We start from the raw sequence: 19,808 nt of genomic DNA, 5'->3' as shown, positions 1-19,808 counted from the left end.
AGTCAGAGACCAAGACCTGCTTTCCTCACCCTTCCACACTCCCACCTCAACGCTCTCAATCCTCAGTTATCCTACCTCTTTGCTCCTGGTAACTCAGCCTTTTCTATTATTTCCTCAGAGGACTTTCGCTCAGACCCTGCTGCCATGTTACCAACACATCAAATACAACTGAAAGGGCTTTTTCATTGTTTTTGTCTCTGTGTGCTTTAGTAGCTAAAAAACAACAAACCCTCCAGATAATTTCTTTTAAGGTATGGCTGCAGGCAGCTGAATTGGCATAACTGAGCTTGTAATAATTTTGTGTGAAGGCTGAACAAAGATATGAGTGCTAGGAAGTAAAAAAGCCTTTTAAATCAGATGTGCCAGCGACAGAAGAATAATTTAGAATGAAGTTTTAGTATAAAAGAAAGAAATTACAGAACCATGGAACTACCATGGCATTTAACAACCACGTCTGTAATCACTGTTTGTATTGTCCCTCTCCCCTCCCACATATCTGTTTCTGTCTCATCAAGTCTGAAAGCTCTTCAGATCAGAAAATGAACCTCAGTATATGTACGGCACCTGCGGCCCTGATTCTGCTCTGATATTACATAATAACTTTGCACTTCAGAGCATGCTTAGCTTTTATTCCCTTTAAGCACTCTGTCATCACGCATTATCTTCAGCAAGATCTTCACCCTTTATTGTTCTGGGCCAAAATTAAACTGTCATCATCTTTTCTGCCATACCTCATACCCCTACTTCTCTTGCCTTAACAGTCTTTCTCCTCAGTTTTTTGCTCTTCCAAGCTTTCCCCAAGCATCTTTCTTTCCCCTCAAAACAAACATTAATTCAATGAAACACCTTTAAAACTGTGCTCTTTCTTTTATAATTTACTAAACCTCTCATAAAGGGTTGCATATTTAAGTCACAGTGCAATTCCGCATCTCCTTTCTGCCAGTCTTAGTGTTGCCCCTTAGTTTTCATTTCTTTTCGCACCACATACAGTTTGCAAAGTCCATCACTTTTATATGGATTAGCAATCTGACTATTTTCACAAGCTCATTCCAAATTCCCAGCCTGCCAGATAATACATCAACTTTTTTCTTCAATTGTAGAATCACTGGGAGATCTGCATAGTTTTAGGTTAAGCAGTTATAACCATTTTATGATTCCAAAGTTTCTTACCTTGTCATTTAGTTACTGAACTGTGAGCTTTCATTGACTTTCTAACCATTGTGGCAAGAACTGCTACTAGCTGTGCAAGATTTAAAACCTCATTGAGCAGAGGAGCAAAATCAGACTGCGGTAGTTTTAAGTACATATTGGAGTGGAATTGTGACCCTATGGAAGCCAATGGAAATTCTGCCACTGGTTCACTGGGGCTGGGTTTCTTCCCTGCCTGCTGCCATTTGTTGTGTCAGGGTGAGTAAGTACTGCAAGCTCTCTATTTTACACCCTGGAAATGAGATGCCTCAGTGAATGCTTGGAAATTATTTATTTTACCTTTTCCTTTTCTTTTTTTTTTTTCCTATCCTGGTGAAATATTTTACATACAGTCAATTGCTGTAGCTAAACATCAGCTCTTCCTGTGGATCTGCACAATCCTTCCTCTCCTGCTTATCAGCTTAGTTTTTTCTGTTGTGGCAAGGTGTGTTTAATAGCAAAATCTAGCACTCAGATTCTTCTGTTTCTTAATTATCTCTGCCCTGTCAGCTGTATCAGTGAAAATAAGTTTTCATTAGACAGCTCAGATACCAGTAAACAGTAAGTTGTGATAACACAGAGTCCTGTATTACTGTCATTATGGAAAAAGCTGTTTCGGGGAGGTTTAAAAAAATTAAATAAGCCCAGCACTTCTAAATGGACAAAAAACTAAAGATATCTTAATTATTCTTCAATATCTTAATCATTCTGCAGAATCATGATCTTACATAATGGCCATTTTAAATGAAAGGTTTGCTGCTCTGCACAGTTGCCACTTCCTTCTAATTGTGAGTTAAAGCATAATTTAGTGTGGCTCTATGCCAGCATGACTAGAAAAATTTACAGACACCAACTCTAGTTGAAATAGGGGTGAAAAAGCAGTTAGATTTCTTTAAGTAATAGAAAATCACTCACCAAGTTGTACTTTAAAACAAAACACTAGAGCTTTAAGTTGACAAACTGACTTGAATTAAACCACATAAAAAAGTGCTTGCACTGTAAATCTTACAGGGCAAAAGTGATGGTAGGTTATCATTCTGTTTATTAGCATGTACTTTGGAGAGTTCAGGGCAAGTATGGATACGCATTCATTCCATTTTATGCCGCACATTACTGAAAACACATTCACCATAAATAATTCATAAATGCATTGTCTGAAATTTCAGATTCCAAAAATACAAGACAGTTTTCAACTTTATGGTTGCTTGGTCTTCAGAACAGAAATAGACAATTGGATGGATGGACTTGGCAAACCTGATAAGAACCCATCAGTCAGAATTACACTCCAGAGGCAAATGCAAACACCTACCAGCTCCTGTTCCCTGGAGCAGCAAGGCCATGACAATAGCCCCTATGCTTCTGCTAGCAGTGCCTTGGCAGGGAACAGGGAAAAAAGGAGAAAAGGAAGAAGGAACCAAGTAGTGAGAAGAAACTGTCCAGTCAGATGCTTGACATTAAAAAGAACATTTAGGAGGAAAAAAACAATGCCTTGCTGTTCTCTGTTCATGAGCTGGGTGGGTAGCAAGAGAGTTAGGAAAGGACATTTTACAGGATGGTGTTGTGGGCAGCTAATAATAGGTTGAAACTGCCTAGAAATTGAAAGGAGTTTAAATTTAAGGTATAGTAACAGTCAAAATACAGCGAATGGACATACTCTGCAAAATAGCCCATTTTTCTGGCTGGACTGCACAACAAACCTGAGCAACCTGCTTGTTGCTCTCAGCTTTTAATTGGCATCACTTTGTTAATCCTAATGACACAGTAAATGGCATCATCTTTTATGCCAGCTATGCTAGCATAAGCAAGGTGAATAGGATCTTTCAGCTCACCTAAAGCCAAGTTTCTGCAGGGAGCACAGTGACCACAACCACCACTGAAGAAACTGAAGAATGCTTCATAGGCTAGAGTGCTTAAGCTTTATATGCATTGTGATTCTGTATCTTGCTGAGATTATACGTGTAGTTTATGCTCAGTTGCTTCTTCTTCCTTCCTAATGTACTCTGAAGCCTCACATCAGACAGCAACTGCTTTTCAGCCAAACTTGCATTCACTTGCTCTGTTCTACTCACCTCCCACTGAGAGGCACATACAATTTCGGGTATCTTATCTAGTGAAACCCTTGGTGCCTAGCCCTAACAGAACAGCCCATGATCTCCCTGCTTTCCAGCTCTTTATTTGAACTCATTTGCTTGAGAACAAATGTTGCAGCTGAGCTCAAATACTTGGCATCCCAACACATTGACTGCTTGGGTGCAGACCATATGTGAAGAAACAACACTTGTAAGAATTGTATTCCAGTACCCAACTGCTGCAAAAGTTCCCACTTGGCACTCTAGTGTGGAAGGGTTGGGACTATCTGTTGCTCCATTCATTTCCAGATGTGCTCAGCCCTCTCGGGTAATCTTTAAATCAGCTGAGATTTCATACATCAAAGATGAGGATACATAATTCAAGAGAAGCCGCTGAGATAAAACAGTAGCTGTAAAAAATATAGTATGTTGGTGATGCCTGGTTTAGCATGTCAAGAGAGGCGACTGCTGGCAAGGAGTTGCACGCAGTTGGCACAAGAGCATGCCGTGTGGCAAAGCAGGTAGAGTTGTTGTAAGCTTCATAGGGACAAAGGCACTGAATAGGCTTGACACTGTGCAAGTACCAACTTAGAAGGCACCCAACAGAAAAAACCAGCAGTAAAGCACAGAGTACAAGGCGCTCAGGCCTGGTGTCCCTTGGCTGTAGTCATTGCACGCTAACAACCTCTTTCAAAAAATTTACACAGGTGGTAGGTATCCCACTGAGATAAATTACCTACTTTCAGTTGCTGAACAGATGGGCAGGGAAGTGAAATTTTAGTTTGTTCATTCCCAGCAGTAACTAGCAAAGATGATCTCGGGCTCTGCAGGGTAACTTTTTGATAACCATACATCTGCGGACAGTCCATGTTTCTGTTAGAAACTACATAAGGCCATTAATAGGCTACAAAATAAGGCAGGGCATTTAACAGCTCAAGAGACTGATGCTAAGTTACTCATTCCCATATTCTTCTGAATATATTTTAACTGAGAGGGGCCAGAAGGTGTACAGAGAGGGACCTGAACAGGCAAGAGAAATGGGCCCACAAGAATCTATCAACATTCAACAACGGAAAACATGAAGTCCTGCACCCGGGGAGGAATAACGCCAGGCACCAGCACAGGGCAGTTTTGACTGGGTGGAAAGCAGCTTTGCTGAGAAGGACCTGGACATTCGTTGTCCTGGTAGACAAAGAACTGAACATAAGCCAGCAAAGGCCAGCACTGCCAGCTGGCCAAGGGAGGTGATCTTTCCTCTCAGCTCAGCCCTGGTGGGACACAGCTGGAGCGCTATGTCCAGTGCTGGACTCTCCTGTGCAACAGAGACATAGGCACACTCAAATAAGTCCAGTGAAGGGCAACAAAGATGATTAAAGAACTGAAGTATCTGATACAAAAGGAAAATCTGAGAGAGCTGGGGTTGTTTGACCTGCAGCAAGGGAGTTCAGCCTTACAGCATGTCTAGAGACAGGCAGGGGCTGGTGCCGGGGCTGGGGCACAGGGCTGGTGGGGAGCGGCTGGGGGAATTGGGGGGGGTCAGCCTGGAGAGGAGGAGGCTCCGGGGCACCTTGTGGCTCCCTGCAGCTGCCTGACAGGAGGGTGTAGGCAGGGGGGTCGGTCTCTTCTCCCAGGTGACAAGTGACAGGGCAAGAGGAGACGGCCTCAAGTTACGCCAGGGGAGGTTTAGATTGGATATTAGGAAAAATTTCTTCCCCAAAAGGGTGGTCAAGCATTGGAACAGGCTGCCCAGGGAGGTGGTGGAATCACCGTCCCTTGGAGGTGTTTAAAAAACATGCAGATGCGGTGCTCAGGGACATGGTTTAGTGGTGGACTTGGCTCATGCTTGGACTGGGTTAACGGCTGGACTTGATAACCTCAAAAGGGCTTTTCCGACCTAAATGATTGTATGATAGGCAGCTCAGAGTCATCTTATCAATATACAAAAATACTTGATTAGGAGAGGAAAGAAAATTGAGTCAGTTTCTCGGTGACACCCAAAGACATGAGGTAATGGGCACAAACTGAAATACAAGAAATTCCATTCGAATGGAAGTAAAAAAGCTTTCTTGCTATGTAGGTGGTTAAACATTGGCACAGGTTGCCCATAGAGGTTGTGGAGTCTCCATCCTTGGAGGTATTTGAAACCTGACCCAACACAGTCCTGAGCAGCTTGCTCTAGCTGACCCTGCTCCAAGCAGAGGTTTGTGCTAGATGATCTCCAGAGGCTCCTTCCAACCTCAGCTATTCTTTGACTTCATAGTAGCATATTTCTTTCCATTAACACATTAAACTTCGCAGACATTACATAAGAAAAAATCAAGGACTGACTAGCAAGGACCAGACTCTGCCTTACCCACACGGTACAGGCACGGTACAACCAGGGAAGCTTAAAATGACAATGTCTGCAAATCAGGAAGCTCCATAAACCAACTCAAGTATTAACCAAGAGCTTAGCTCTGGGTAAACCCAGAAATGTTTGCAACTCATTAAACCCAGGATGTATGGAAGACATGACAACACATTTAAGCAAGGGTTTTCCCTTCCTTCCCCACATACTTTAACAAATGACTTGCACCTATTCATATACAAATGTATCATAGTGTAGCACATAACCCCATACACATTTTTTTTTCTTTCTGAATATGATGATCATAGCCACATTGTAAGAAATTTAGTAAAAATATTTTTACTATCTTGACTTTAAGCTTGCAAATATTTTTCTGGCAGAAATTCCCAGCTAGCTTTACAGCAAGATCTCTCAAAGGAAACAGAACTCTTACTTTAAAAAAAAACAAAACAAACACACTGCAAAATGAATGTGACCCAGGGACTTACCCTTCTATGCAACAACATGAGCAGCATGCACAGAGACAGTGAAGTCCACAGGGCGTGAAATTAAAATTTTCACACAGATACGATGAAGTAACAATACAATATTACAACCTTGGCACAAAAATCTCCTGGTTTGAGTAAAGTCAAAGCCACGCCGTGTTATGGTTTGTGCACTGGTAGAAATGGTCTGCCACTAAAAAGTTCATAACAAAACAAAATAAGTGAAAGCAAGAAAATCGTACGGATAATTACAATAGACCTATACATTCTAGTGATCTAGACACTCCTTAAGACATTCATCACAGTAGTATCGAGCTGTCACTGCAGGTTGAGTCAAAAAACCACACTTTTCTTTCACACCTAGAAATCTAGATGCTGAGGTCATTAGGAGATAGGACAAAGCAGCTTGAAAGAGATTTGAACTTGGCAAGGAAGAGGGAGGGAGAGGACATCTCTCTTACTAGGTTCGTTTGTTGCCTACGAACAAGTTGGATATGCAGGTTCCAAATTCCAAGCATATGGATAAGAACAGGGATGCACAGAGCAATTAACAGAGTCAAGCAGAAGCTGGGATGAGCAGCAGCTGGAACACTGTTAAAGTCCTTCTAGGAATTGCTTCACCTGTTACAGTAAAAAAACACAGGCAGTGCTGCAAGAACATAGGCTAGTCAGCAAGAACAAGGTCAATGGAACAAGAGCGGAGTTTGAAAAATTCTGGGCAGAAACACATACAGGGGCACAGACATGGTGACAAGAACACGCCAGGTCAGACTATGCTTGCAAAGGAAGTTACAAACAGCACACTTTATATTACAAATATACCTACACAGTGCAACACTGAATTATCAGATAATCTGCATGGAGCAGAGAACATTTTATTTCTGAGAGTATGAAAACATCTGCGAACTCATAAATCATAAAGCTATAAAGCTACCTGTACATTATGATGTTCCACAGATACCTGATAGACTGACAGACGTGTATTCTACAAAATATATTTATAGGTCTCAACTACCTATAAAGGAGGGGGGGAATCTGAATTCAGTACTACTGCTCTTCTCAAACCACAATTTTGTGATCACGGGCACAGAACTTAATGCACACACAAACTATCAGTAATGTGTTTCCAGTAACGCTTCTGGAAAAAGAAAAAGTCAGCCTAACAGTGCAAAGGTCATTCCTTAGAAGGCATGTTTCTTACCCTACTGATCCAAGATGGTACACACAGAGAAACGTACAGGCAAATGTGACTTAATAAAATCTTCAAGTCTTCAGCTTATTAATTTTTTTAAATTTTTTTCTCATTTCATTCCAGTGATTTCATTAGGTTAGCCTTCTTCATCTTTATTAAAAAATAATCAGAACTGAAATGTTTCAATAAACTCAATTTCTGTTTTAAGTAGTGAAAGTTGATTTAATGCAGATGAAGCAAAAATGAAAGTTAAAAGTACAATGGCATTAGAGGCTTTGAGGATCTCCTTTAAAAGATTTTAAATGCATAAATTATATATTAGTACTCTAGAATGTCTTTGGTTGTTTTTTACAGAAAAAAAACCCCAACCCTTAAAAGCAATTTTTTCATAGAACCATAGAAGAGTTTGTGTTGGAAGGGATCTTTAAAGGTCATCTAGTCCACACTCCTGCAATGAACTGGGACATCTTCAACTAGATCATTCACACAAAGTCTTCCCACTGTAAGTTGCAAAACTAAATCCTTTAAAACTTATGGGTGGGAAGATCCAAAGTAGAAAAATAACACTTAAAGCACCACTGTTAAAACAGACAGAGTTAACTTTGTACAGGGCAGAAAACAAAGATAACAGCATTATTTTCAGTAAAACGTTTAGTTTTTCATCATGTTTTCCATTTATTTCCCTCCCATATTCAAACATCCACACTAAAGGAAATATAACTTCCCCCCCCCCCCATAGGACCATAAATGAAATACCACCTCATAAACAACATAGAATGGATCAAAATTATTATACGTAACCCCAAATTACCTGTGACCTAGAAGCACACGGCACTGTGAAATGTAAATGCTAAACACAACCTGTATCTACAATTAAATAAATGCTGAAAAAACCCACCCAGATACTGTTTTCCTTTAAGATTATCTAAATGTTGAAGAGATAACTTTAGTCACAGCCCCTCACAAAGCCAAACTTAATGATGTTTAATAGCATGTGATTTTGGAAAGAAAACCTGGTCAAGGAAGAGAAAAAAATCACACCTACAGTACAAATTGGTGCCCTCAGCTTGAACGAAGATCTGTGACTAGGAATTACACCATCGACTCTTTGTTTCCTTCAAATCTGTGTCAGAAAACTAGAAGGTATGTTAAATAAACCAAGGTTCCCAAAAGCAATGCTGGAAAGCCCACAAAACAAAAACGTATTTTACAGTGGATATTCTTTACACTGAAATACTGCCATGACTTTCCCTACCCAAATGTAAAAGACACCTTGGTTATTTCATTACCTTACTCAGGAAAAATCAGGGCCTGAATCTTCCGTTATTGCATCCTATTGAACTAATTCCAGACACATAGCATTATGAGATTCAGACTTAAATCCAGATATTGGGTTTTTCCACATCAGAAATGTCTTAACAAGGACATTAAAAGATGAACACGTAGTTATGTAAAAATCATTATTATAATCCATATATTATGGATGACTTTATTTAAAAACCTCTAAGTCAGAGAAAACTACAATGACAATCTTGGAGTATGTGGAGTTAAGAACATAAAAGTAAGTCAGGATACGAGCAAATTGGTCTCCGGTGTCTATCTAAATGTTGCATGCTCTGAATGCACCAACCCACAATTCTGCCTGATGGCCATCAGTTTCTCCAGCAGACAAGACAATATTGTTCCCTACTCATTTTCTGCATATCACTTTTGATTTTAAGAACTTTTAATAGTACTCTAAACTTAGCCACGCCTTTCCCAGCTGAATCCTAGACTGTTGTGCTGTTCATTCCACAAAAACTGTCTCACACCTGTGAAGAGTCCACTCCACTGCTCAGATGCTACAACCAAAGAGTAACGATACACATTACACACATAGGTTCAACATGTCAAATTGACTACAGCAGTCTTTCATTTCAGATACGGAAACAATATAAAAGTGAGAAAGTCCGTTAAAAAGAAATCAAAAGGGGTAGCTAAAAAGGTAAAAATATTTTCAGACAGCACACATTTGTCCAATAGTCATACTAGGGCTCCACAAAAGCGGAGTAAGACTTCAGAAGGATGAAATGGAGTTATACCAGTTAAGTGGAATAGTACAGGAGACAGTTATGTCCAGTCAGGCCCAAATAAATAAAATAGCAAAGAACAAATGGATCGATCAAGAGGAACGGGAATAAAATAATAACAATAATAATAATAATAAAAAAGCACAACATGACCAAGAAACCCCCACATAATCAAAGTCCACAACAAATTTCAGCCAGTCACTAATGGTTAAAAGCATAAGGTCTAATAACAAATCCCCATTAAATATATGAAAAATCAGAAGTCTGAGTTTTGTTAAAGCCAAGAGGAGATAAAGTTGTAAAGGATAATAATGCCATAGCAGAAAAGATCAATGAGCTGACATATATTCACCATGCACAAACTTGGGAAGTTTCTGAAGCCACAGAGGGCATGGTGGAAGACCTGCCTCAGGTTGAAGTGTCGTATAAATACATTACGGAACAAATCAACATAAATGAACAATAATAAATTGCTGGGATCAGCTGCTACTCACTCAAACTTCTGAAGGAGCTCAGGTATGAAATAGCTGAACTATCAACTGTAGCACATAATATTGCCTAAAACTGCCTCAGTTCTGGCAGAAATGCAGGGTTTTTTTAAAGTGATCTGGAATGATGCAAAAATCCACAAATAAAGAGGTCTTATGTTTAGAACAAGCAGATTGATAGAAATTATAATAAAGAATCAATAAACTTGACATATTGACAGGGTCTTTATATGAAGTCTTAATTCACTGGGGACCTCTACTAGATTTGTAAAATTATTATGCCTTTGAAAAAGGAAAATACAGTTTAAAATGTCTGTCCGGAGTTTCAAAAGCTTTCCAGCGCTCTACCACTGAAGACCTAAAAGTTGCCATAAACTAAGAGGAAAACCCATTAATGGATAGATAACTGGTTAAAAGGCAGGAAATAAAGAGAAAACAACAAATTGGTCTGCTAGAAGGTGGCCAGGGAGGTCACCAGTGTAGCGTCACAGAAATCTGTTAGGCCCTGAACTCTTTAATGTATTCATAAGTGGCCTAGAGGAAGGACAGATAATGAGACACTGCTGATACTATGCTATTCATGGTAGTAAAAACAAAAGCTGGAGGTCTTTATTGAGGCAGAGAATTAGAATATCGTGAAGGGAAGAAAAAGTACATTAAAAACTGGAAATAGGGCAAATCAAACAGTGTAAAGGGCTGTTTAACGTCCTTAAGTGACAGAGAAACAATGATTTCTTTCCTAAGTAGGCAACCCATCCGCTGGAATTAATTGAGAAGACAGAGCTGCATCTGTCTGCCGAGACCATCTCTGGTCACACACAATGTTTGACTAGCAGAGATGAGACATGGCTGGTGCAAGGTCCTGCTTAGACCTCAGAAACACTGCAGTGTACTGGTCACTGATGTTCAAGTTACAGGGCATCACCACTTCACGCCACTTCTAAGAATTCTCCGAAGCAGTCAAACTTCCATCACCACATTTTTTATTAAACATGTCACCACATCACAAGTTCATGTTCTACTGAGGAAGATGCTGTGTGTTCACAACCATACGTACCCACTCCCTCTCCCACAGTGTTCAGTACCTAAGCCCTTTGATTTATGAGACCATTAAAACTGCGTCCATAATCAAGGCACCGACCATGCAGTACATAGGTTAACCCTGCATTTGCCTCCAATCCATAAGCAAAATATCAATGAAAACTTATTTTTAGTTCCACATATTCAGCTAGAAGAAGGATAAGGTGTCAGTGTGTGTTACTCCGGACTTACTTTACAGCCCACAGGACAACAGGTATCACCAAAAGGTGATTTAGCTGATCCTAAAATAACTCATCGACCATGAAAGAAGCTGAGGGTAACTAGCTCCGTTGTCTCAAGATAAGCAAGATGAATTTCACCCTAACTATACTAGCATCACAGTTAATCATCGTTACTACACAGACCAACCAAGCACGGAGATGTACTGTGATATGATCCTGCCCTGAAGAGTTTACAGCCTAAAGAGTCCAGGCAGGTGAAGGAGAGAGAAAAAGGGGAATATATTATCATATAAGCAATGTGGTGGGAGTATGACAGAGCCATCTTTTGGAAGAATGTCTTCTTAAAGTAAGATGCAGTTATTCTGTATATCTTAATCAATTCCTCAAAAATAACCAAACAAAAAAACCCAAGAGGAAACTCCTCTGAAAGAGAAGGAACAGATAAGTGACTACAGTGCTAGGAAGAGAACTATGCAGAACTGTTCCTTGGAGAACCATGAAGACAGGAACCAAGACTGGTCTTAATTTGCTAAGCTATGTAGAAATTGCCATTACAGTAATACCAAGAAAACATTACATTTAAAAGCTAGAACACAGAGCACTCAGAGTATCAGTGGAGGAAGAGAAGACAGTCAAATCAGGCTTTTTAACAATGGAGTAAAGCAAAGCACAGAAGGAACCTGAAATATTTTTTTTTTTTAATTAAAAACAATATTTTGAGATTAAGTTTTCATTGCTGTGATTACAAGTGCAAACAGGAATCACATCCAATCAGCCAATATTCACTTAAGATTTAACATGGTATTTGAGAATCTGCAAAAACACAGGGTGGGGGGCTGTAAAAAAGTAATTAAGATAACAATGAAAATTACAAAAAGAGTTAAGTCAGCTTCATAATAAGATTTGTACTCTATTTTCTTTTGCTTTATTATTACTTTCGAACTATAATCAAGTTATTGTCAGACCACTGAATGATGGAAACCTTGCCAACTACTTCAAAATTTGACACGTTTTCTGTTACACTGAATATTCCCAAAACACGTTTTCCCTCATTTTAATACAAAATCCTGTCAGATCTACAGAGCTCCAAAAAAAAAAAAAAAAAAAAAAAAAAAAAAGAAGAAGAATGTGTGAAGGATATGTAGCTGGAATAGACCTCCCCCAACTAGTCAAGTCTGGAATAAAAGACGATCAAAAAGGACTCAAAGATCCAGTGCTAGATTAATGCAAATACCTGCCTGTTTGCAAGTGTACTTTTTGATTAAACTGGCATACATCAAGTACAATTAGAAAGGTTATTTATAACTAAGAAATACATAATTCTGCATTTTAATGAGGGTGACAATTACAGCCAACAGTTGCTAATTAACATTAATCCTTTTGCACTGCAAGTCAGAATTCCCCAATATGATTTTCATTGTCAGCAACGGACACACCAAAACTGTTATTGCAAAGCAGCTATTAGGTAGACTGCTCTGACACAAATAGGCGTTCCTGTTACATACAGTAAAGAAAAAGAAGCTGATGATGTGTTAAATTTTATAACCTCAGACATAAATACAGAATGTCACTTCAAAATTTACTTGACGTCTACAACGTGAAATATAATCAAGGCTTATCATTTTCATGGCTGAACCCGATTCCAAGTTTCCCCAAGAGCCAGGCTTCACAGGTGAAATCTGATTTCAGCATAAGCTTGAACTCTCCCACTATTACATTTGGGGTTGATCCCAGACCTGGGTTCACATCTGCATTTCACCCCTGAGACTTCAAAGCTTTTACTGGTCATAACCTAATAGCGTAGATAAGGAGTAGTGTTTGCCCAGCCTGTACCAGTTGCTGAAGCAAAACTCTCGAGCAAGTTTTCAAGCAAATTCCTATCTGAAGATAGGAATGATTACTACTGATTGATCTGTTACTGTAGTATAGCTTTATTGTAAATTCTTTTCTTACGCAGATTATCAAGAAATTTTTGGTTTTTTAAACTACTGAATTTTGAATCCTAATCTTCCAAAAATGCTGTGATGTATTCTTATTCATTGATTAAAAATCTCTTTGTAAATAAATGCCTATAATAACAACTGTTGACCTAATTAAACTGTTACTTCTGATACCTGTGATTCTAAAGAAAGAGGACTTAGACTTGCTAAGCATGTCTTTCCAAAAGAGAAGTTCTCTCTGCTTTAGCATCTCAGCCATTGTAGTTTCAGGCAGAAGCACTAGAAAACTGTCTAAGCCTCTTTTCATACTGGTCTTTAACAGCAAGAGAGACCTGGTCCAAACACCACCAGAGGCACAAGATCATCATGCAGCCAGTAAATAAAGCCTGTAGGAGAGTACTGAGGTGCTTACCATCTGGGTCAGGCAATTGGAGTGGGATCAATGTCAGATACAAGTAAATGAGAAGGCAGAAAAGGAGAATTGTGAACACTAAGCAAAGAAACTTACAATGCACTTCTCACAAAGCGCTGTAAAATTCACATTTATTTTGTAAGTATGAGATAAATGGGTTATTTCTACATACAGAGCTGCCCAACTAAAATCAAGATAAGTGATATTAATGTCCTATGGTCAGTATTATTGAACCTCGAAAGCAATAAACCATGAGTCGATAAATATTACATTTGCAACATAGTTAACATTCTTCTACTGTCTCTGGCACTTATTACACATTGTAACCGCAAGTCTACAATACATTATTCATATTTGGGGTGTCACTGAGTGATGGATTGCTGTAAGAGAGGCTGTCCTTTAAATAAATCAACAAATAAAAATGCAAATGTTAACATTTTCAGCCACAACTTTTTCCATCTTGAATGGGGAATGAAAATTTCACATTGTATCGACAGCCAGCAGAGAGAACAATTAACAACCTACACTGTGAATAAGAGAGATTAATTTGCCAACGTCTGGTTTTATCACTTGCATATGGAACTACATGGGACTTTTTGTGCTGCTGGCTTTCTCGGGGAGTAGGCAAAACTTGTGTCTCCTACCACATACGGTACCTAACTCACCACCCAACTCCAAACAGACTTCTAATCGTTTTCTCCTTGTCCTCCTTTGGAATCCTGAATGATGCCTAATCCTAAGAAAAAAAACCAAAAAAACAAAACAAAACAAAAAACCCACACACTATTTCTTTGGCAGTCCTCGCTTATGCTCTACAGTAGAAGAAACTTCATAGTGTCCTCTTAAGAGCAGAACCGTATTTAAGCATCCAGCATGAACAGATCTGAAAGGCAACTACTGCATAAGTAAGGCAAAAGCTAAAATCTCATCACTGTCATATTTCCTAACACTCAGCATAACAGATCTACTCTAGACTATTCCAGTGTGCATTATTAAGTATACAACTCTGCACATTATATTTTACATCAGATATTAATTTGCTTAAAAGTCCCTGAATACACATTCACCTGAGATGTGCTGGGCAATTGGGTAAACAGTTTTGTTTTTAAAATGTCCCTAAACACAAATTTACACAATACAATCTGTTTATAAGAACTTCAACAGGCCACTGCAGTCTAACAGATAGCAATATAGCTCAAATATAGCATTCATATTGCAGGAACTTCTAAATCACTTATTTTAATGGCTCTAAGAAACTTCACTCCAAGACAATGCATTCAGCTAGCATTAAAACTCTGATTTAAAACTGCAACAAGAAAACATAAGCTTAATGCTGAAATCCCAGGCTATCACTCAATCCCTTAATTTACCTAACTGTTCTTAAATTCACTTCTTAGATGCCCAAAGTGAAAAATATTACAGGAGAATTATCTGTTTCCATGGTGAACAGAACAACCTTTGCCTGTGTCTTTTTAAGTGCTTGATTATCTGCAGTGTTATAGGTCTTACTGTGCCAAACTCGACACTACAACTGTTTCTGCGTGGGGAGAGCCTGACAATTGCACCAGGGCTGCAATCAAATTAAACGGTCTTTCACAAAGCACAATTTACCACACTTTTATTTTTTTTAAACGAATAGCTTAATACGTTAATTTAGAGCAGTTTCACTTCCGTTTTCCAATCCAAACCCAACACTTGTTTTGCTGAGATGAGTACCTGATTATACCTAAGGTAAGATCTAGTTTTTGTAAAAACTTCATCACTAAATGAAAGCATAGAAATGCCACTACCCGCCTTTAAAGCTCCTTTCCAGCTCACAGCCGAAACCAGGAGTCCTTCTTTTAGGGAAACAACAGTTATAAAAACCAGAAGATTTCCTTGGCCATTGAAAAGGTAATGTTTAAGGCAGTCACAGGAACTATGCTTTAGGGGAAAGGGATAAACTTCCTCTTCCAAACTTGCCCAGCCCCAACCTTGTCTGTGCATTTTTCCAAATATACTGGCTTTAGTCTAGGTAAATAAGCACATGGAGTAGAAAAGCTTTCCAGACCTGCAGCGAACATAATTTCAAGGGGCTTACGCAGGTGTAGACACTTGGCTAAAGAATACTGGTTAACTAAACACGCAATGCTTGGCTGTAGCATGAAAAGCAGCGACAGGCATGAATACAAGCATGATGGGCAAGCAAATCCACTATTAGTCCAACTCAGGACGCCAGATAAAGGAATGCTATTTTTCTGTCAGAGATATCACTGAAACCACCTTGTGCACATTCACTCTGCAAGTCTGATCCTTCCACAGATCTATCACTAAGGCTGTCAAAGCACACACCTTTACCTTCTTGGGACATTTATGTCTTGTCCCAGACATGATTCATTCCAACAGAGAGAAGGAAGTAGCACTGCAGCGATTCTTCCTCAAGCAGGAGGCAGCCGTAACACACCGAGGCCTCCAGCTGAGCCCTGCCAAGACAGGCTATCAAGCCAACGCATCTTCTACCTGCCATGCCTGCTTATCCAGCCAGCCCTCCCCAGAAGCTGCGCTAGCACCCTCATGCCTCGTGCTGGCAGGGAGCTTCTGTCGCTTTCCAACACCTTCTCCCTGGCAGGCTTTCCATTGCTGTTACTGCCGGATGCCAGGGTTTGTGCTAGTTAAAGCTGGCAAAAACATGAGTTGAATCTAGTCCTATAAATTTAAATAGTCAAAAGTAATTAGGTTTACACGTACTGCCGAATAAATAAATTTCCTCTTAGGCTAGGGCTTTGTGCTGGAAGTTTCAGGCCCGTGCCAACTGTTGTGGTTAAGCTGTTAACCCCCCCAAATCACAGATTATAACAAACATGCTGACAAACCCTAACTTTAGTGGCACAAAAGCAGCAATAATTCTCTATATTGATTAATTTAGTTAGTTAAACCTGCAGTCTAAGCTTATAACCATTCAGTGATAAATTGAGACTGACCTGCTACCCAAGCAAGTTTTTTGATGAAGGATAGGATCAGCTCTAGGTCTCCACAGAAATACTTGTCCATTTACCATTTTCAATTAGTAGAAGGCCATGAGTAAGGGAAAGCACAACATGGCCGCTTAAACTGGACAATTATACTTACAGCACCAACAGAGAGAAAGCAAGCGAGGAAGTATGGGAAAGTGCACCCCAGAAATACAGGATTTTTCAAAATCTGTCAACAACTGGTAAAATAAACCTCAAAGGATGACAGCTAATCAGACTCCTTTTACTGATCACTTTATCTGATATGATTTCTAACAGCGTATTTCAACAAATATTTACTCCCCTCTTTAGAAAAGAATGGACCGTCAATCCTCTTGAATAAAATTCCTTTTTCTGAGCAGTTGTTGTATGATGTGAATAATTATACCTACTCCTCAGTGCTTGAATGGAATCTCAACTTATCACTATTAGATGGTATCAAGCAGTATCTTTATGTACGCTTTATCTGATGATATTACCAGCTTGCAAAAGTAACCCTTGCTTCTAAGAGAAATGCTTGGATAGTCTTGTGGTTTCTCTTTGTTTAAACATACAGTTACTTGTGGGAAATAGAGCCCAATCTATCTCAGTTCTCAAATCCTCCCAGAATTATCATCCCTTCCTTCAGAAGAAAAAAAAAGTGTTACCATAGCAAGTAAGTACAAATTTGTCAATATCGATAGTGGTTTTTCACCTATTATATATCACAAGTTCTCTCAGAAGATAGAAATAAACTGCCAGCTGCTGCCAAGAATACAGGGATGATATCAAGCATACATTTTCCTAGTCCACTGGGCCAAAAGAAGATTAAATCTGATTCAAGCCCTCTCATTCTCTGAGAAACCTTTAACTCTTCTTATGAACAGTTGTATGTTCTTGTCATCCTGGTGCACAAACTCATCTAACTAGTGGTGTAAAATACAGCAAATTCACATTTTCATCTGCATTTTTTTTGTTGCTTAAAGATTATATGATGAGAAAATGTGGGTTATGATAAAGAAAAGCAAGGATTGTATGCTGTTTTTCTAGGCACCTACCACTAGAATTGTAATCCTGCCTAAAGAAGGAAAGTTGCTTTTAGACTCGTTAGTGTAACAACAATGCTGTCTTCTGTTTCTTCACTGAAGCAGCAGTGATAATGCTGTTTTTTCAGTGCGTTTGGTGCAGATATACAGTATAATCAGGAATTGCCGATTTCATGTGTTGTTTGTCATTAAACATAAAATAACTCTGATACAAAACATTTTAAAAGAAATGCCATTTGACAAAATATGGGAGTGGAGGCAAATACAAGGGGATTAAAATTTTCAAGTGGATTTAAAACCTAACAGAGGTTAACACCTGAATAAAAAATTCAAATTATTTATAAACATATTTAATGTGTCAGGACACGGAACATAAAATACTTAGTTTCAAAACCTAAGTAAAATTAAAATGTTAGAACTTGGCATATTCCTGCTTTTCTTATTCTAGCAAGCAATGTAAGACTTACTATAAATGTCAAAAGGATATGGCAATTTTTAGTTTATATTATCCAGCTCGTGCTAACATGAAATATCATAGAAGTTCAGCCACTTCCCTGCATCTAGGAGAATTTGATGGTTGTGTCTGCAGAATCTTAAATCAGAGATTACCTAGTGGCTTACCATGAAGTATTATGCTGAGTTGGTGATGTGGCTGTGGTTGCAAGCTCTTTGCTGCTGCCTATCAGCCCAGGAGATGTGGCTGCATCCTTCCTAGGTCCTGAAGTCATCCCTGTGGAATGAACACAAGCCAGACATCAGAGAGTAGTAAGTTTTGGACAGATGTTTTGTGATACTGCATTAGTACAGAATGCTGGGACTAAAAGTTGCAACAGTTCTGGAGTTCCATATATACAAACAGTGATCAAGTAACTCATCAGCTGGCAGTACCGTGCATGGCATGCATTTCAGGATCACACAGAATCAAATCTGTAGAGTAAGTCACACTCTACAGCCTCCATCCTACTGCCCAAAGTTTGACAGACTTGCACCATTACCAATTCTTATAGTGGTCCACAGGAATCAGCTCTCATGACATGCTACAAGATGTTAGCTTTCCAAGTGTAAATACCCACATAACAGTATTTTAGTTTCAATAAAATAGAACTCTTAGTCCATTCCTTCTCCACTCCCCGCCCCCCGTAACTCTTGAAATACAAAATAATCTAGGTGGAAAGGTGAAGTCTGGAGGTCATGTAGTCCAATCCTCCATTCAAAGCAGGGACAACAGGATCAGGTTTAAGGCACTTTTCCAGTTAGGTTTTGAACGTCTCCACTGATAGTGAAACAAGCTCTCCGGGCAACTACACTGATTACAGTGTTTGACTACCTCCACAGTGAAAAATGTTTTCTTTATAGTTAATCAGAATTCCCTGAGTTGTAACTTCTTCCCACGGTCTCTTGCTCTGGTGCTGATGACTTCCAAGAATAGTCTCCTTCCCTCTTCTCTACAGCCTCTCCCTTAGGTAGCTGAAGCAAGCACAAAGATCCGTGCTAAATCGTACCTTCTTAAGGCTGAACACACTCATCTTTCTCAGCCTCCCCCAGTAGGTCATATGCACCAGCTGCCTGACTGCCCTGGTTGATCTCTGCTGGACTTCCTATGGTTTGTCAGCGTTCCTCTTCCCCTGTGAAGCCCCAGACCAGACACAGCACTCTACAGATACAGTCTCACCATAGCTGATCAGAGGGAAAGTGTCACTTCATCAGCCTGATGACCACACTTTTGCTATTATAGCGCAGCATGAGGTTTAGTTACCCTATCACACAGGCACATTGCTGACTCGTATTCAGCCTGCTGTTCAGCAGAACACTCAGTTCTTTTCTGGTGAAACTGTTTTCAAGGTTGTCCTATTGGTTCTGTTAACCAAGGTTAATGAGGTTAACCAAGCCAGGTAAAGGAACTGCCATTGCCCTTTGTTGAACCTAAAGAGGCTTCTGTCAAACCTTTTTCCCAACCTGTTAGGGTCCCTTGACTCCAGCATGCTGACTGCTTCCCCAGCTGGTGTTGTCTGCAAACGTGTTGAAGGTGCATCCTGTCCTGCTGTCCAGGCTGTTAATGTTAAGCAGTTAACAGCTAGCAACTGGCTGCTAGCTGGACAGATGACAACGCTTTGAGGCTGGTGGTCCAGCCAATTTTCCACCTGTCTTCCACTTTTCACCCACCCACCTGAGAACTGGATTTTACAGATAGGATTTAGTTAGACAACTTGCATACAGGTAGTCTGAGCTAAGTGGAATATGCAAATTAGGAGTAATCTCATCTACAACACAAAAGTCTGTGGATCTGGACTTTTTTAACCTTGACCAATCAGTTCTGTCCAACCAGCATCACTTAACTAAA

The 19,808-nt window shown here is 39.6% G+C and overlaps 1 protein-coding gene across 3 annotated transcripts in view; it reads right to left on the bottom strand.

The window, feature by feature from the left end:
- The window catches only part of KIAA1328 (KIAA1328 ortholog), a 180,327-nt gene that overhangs the window by 12,087 nt on the left and 148,432 nt on the right, over window positions 1–19,808 (bottom strand). For all 3 annotated transcript variants that reach the window (XM_056324509.1, XM_056324510.1, XM_056324511.1), the window contains one exon: window positions 18,089–18,197. In XM_056324509.1, the coding sequence (XP_056180484.1) occupies window positions 18,089–18,197 (109 nt within the window). The remainder of the gene's footprint in view (window positions 1–18,088; window positions 18,198–19,808) is intronic.

This window comes from Falco biarmicus, chromosome Z (assembly GCF_023638135.1).
Source record: "Falco biarmicus isolate bFalBia1 chromosome Z, bFalBia1.pri, whole genome shotgun sequence".
NCBI lineage: Eukaryota > Metazoa > Chordata > Aves > Falconiformes > Falconidae > Falco > Falco biarmicus.
Note: the sequence above shows the minus strand (reverse complement) of the source record. Positions and strands in the feature narration are given on the sequence as shown.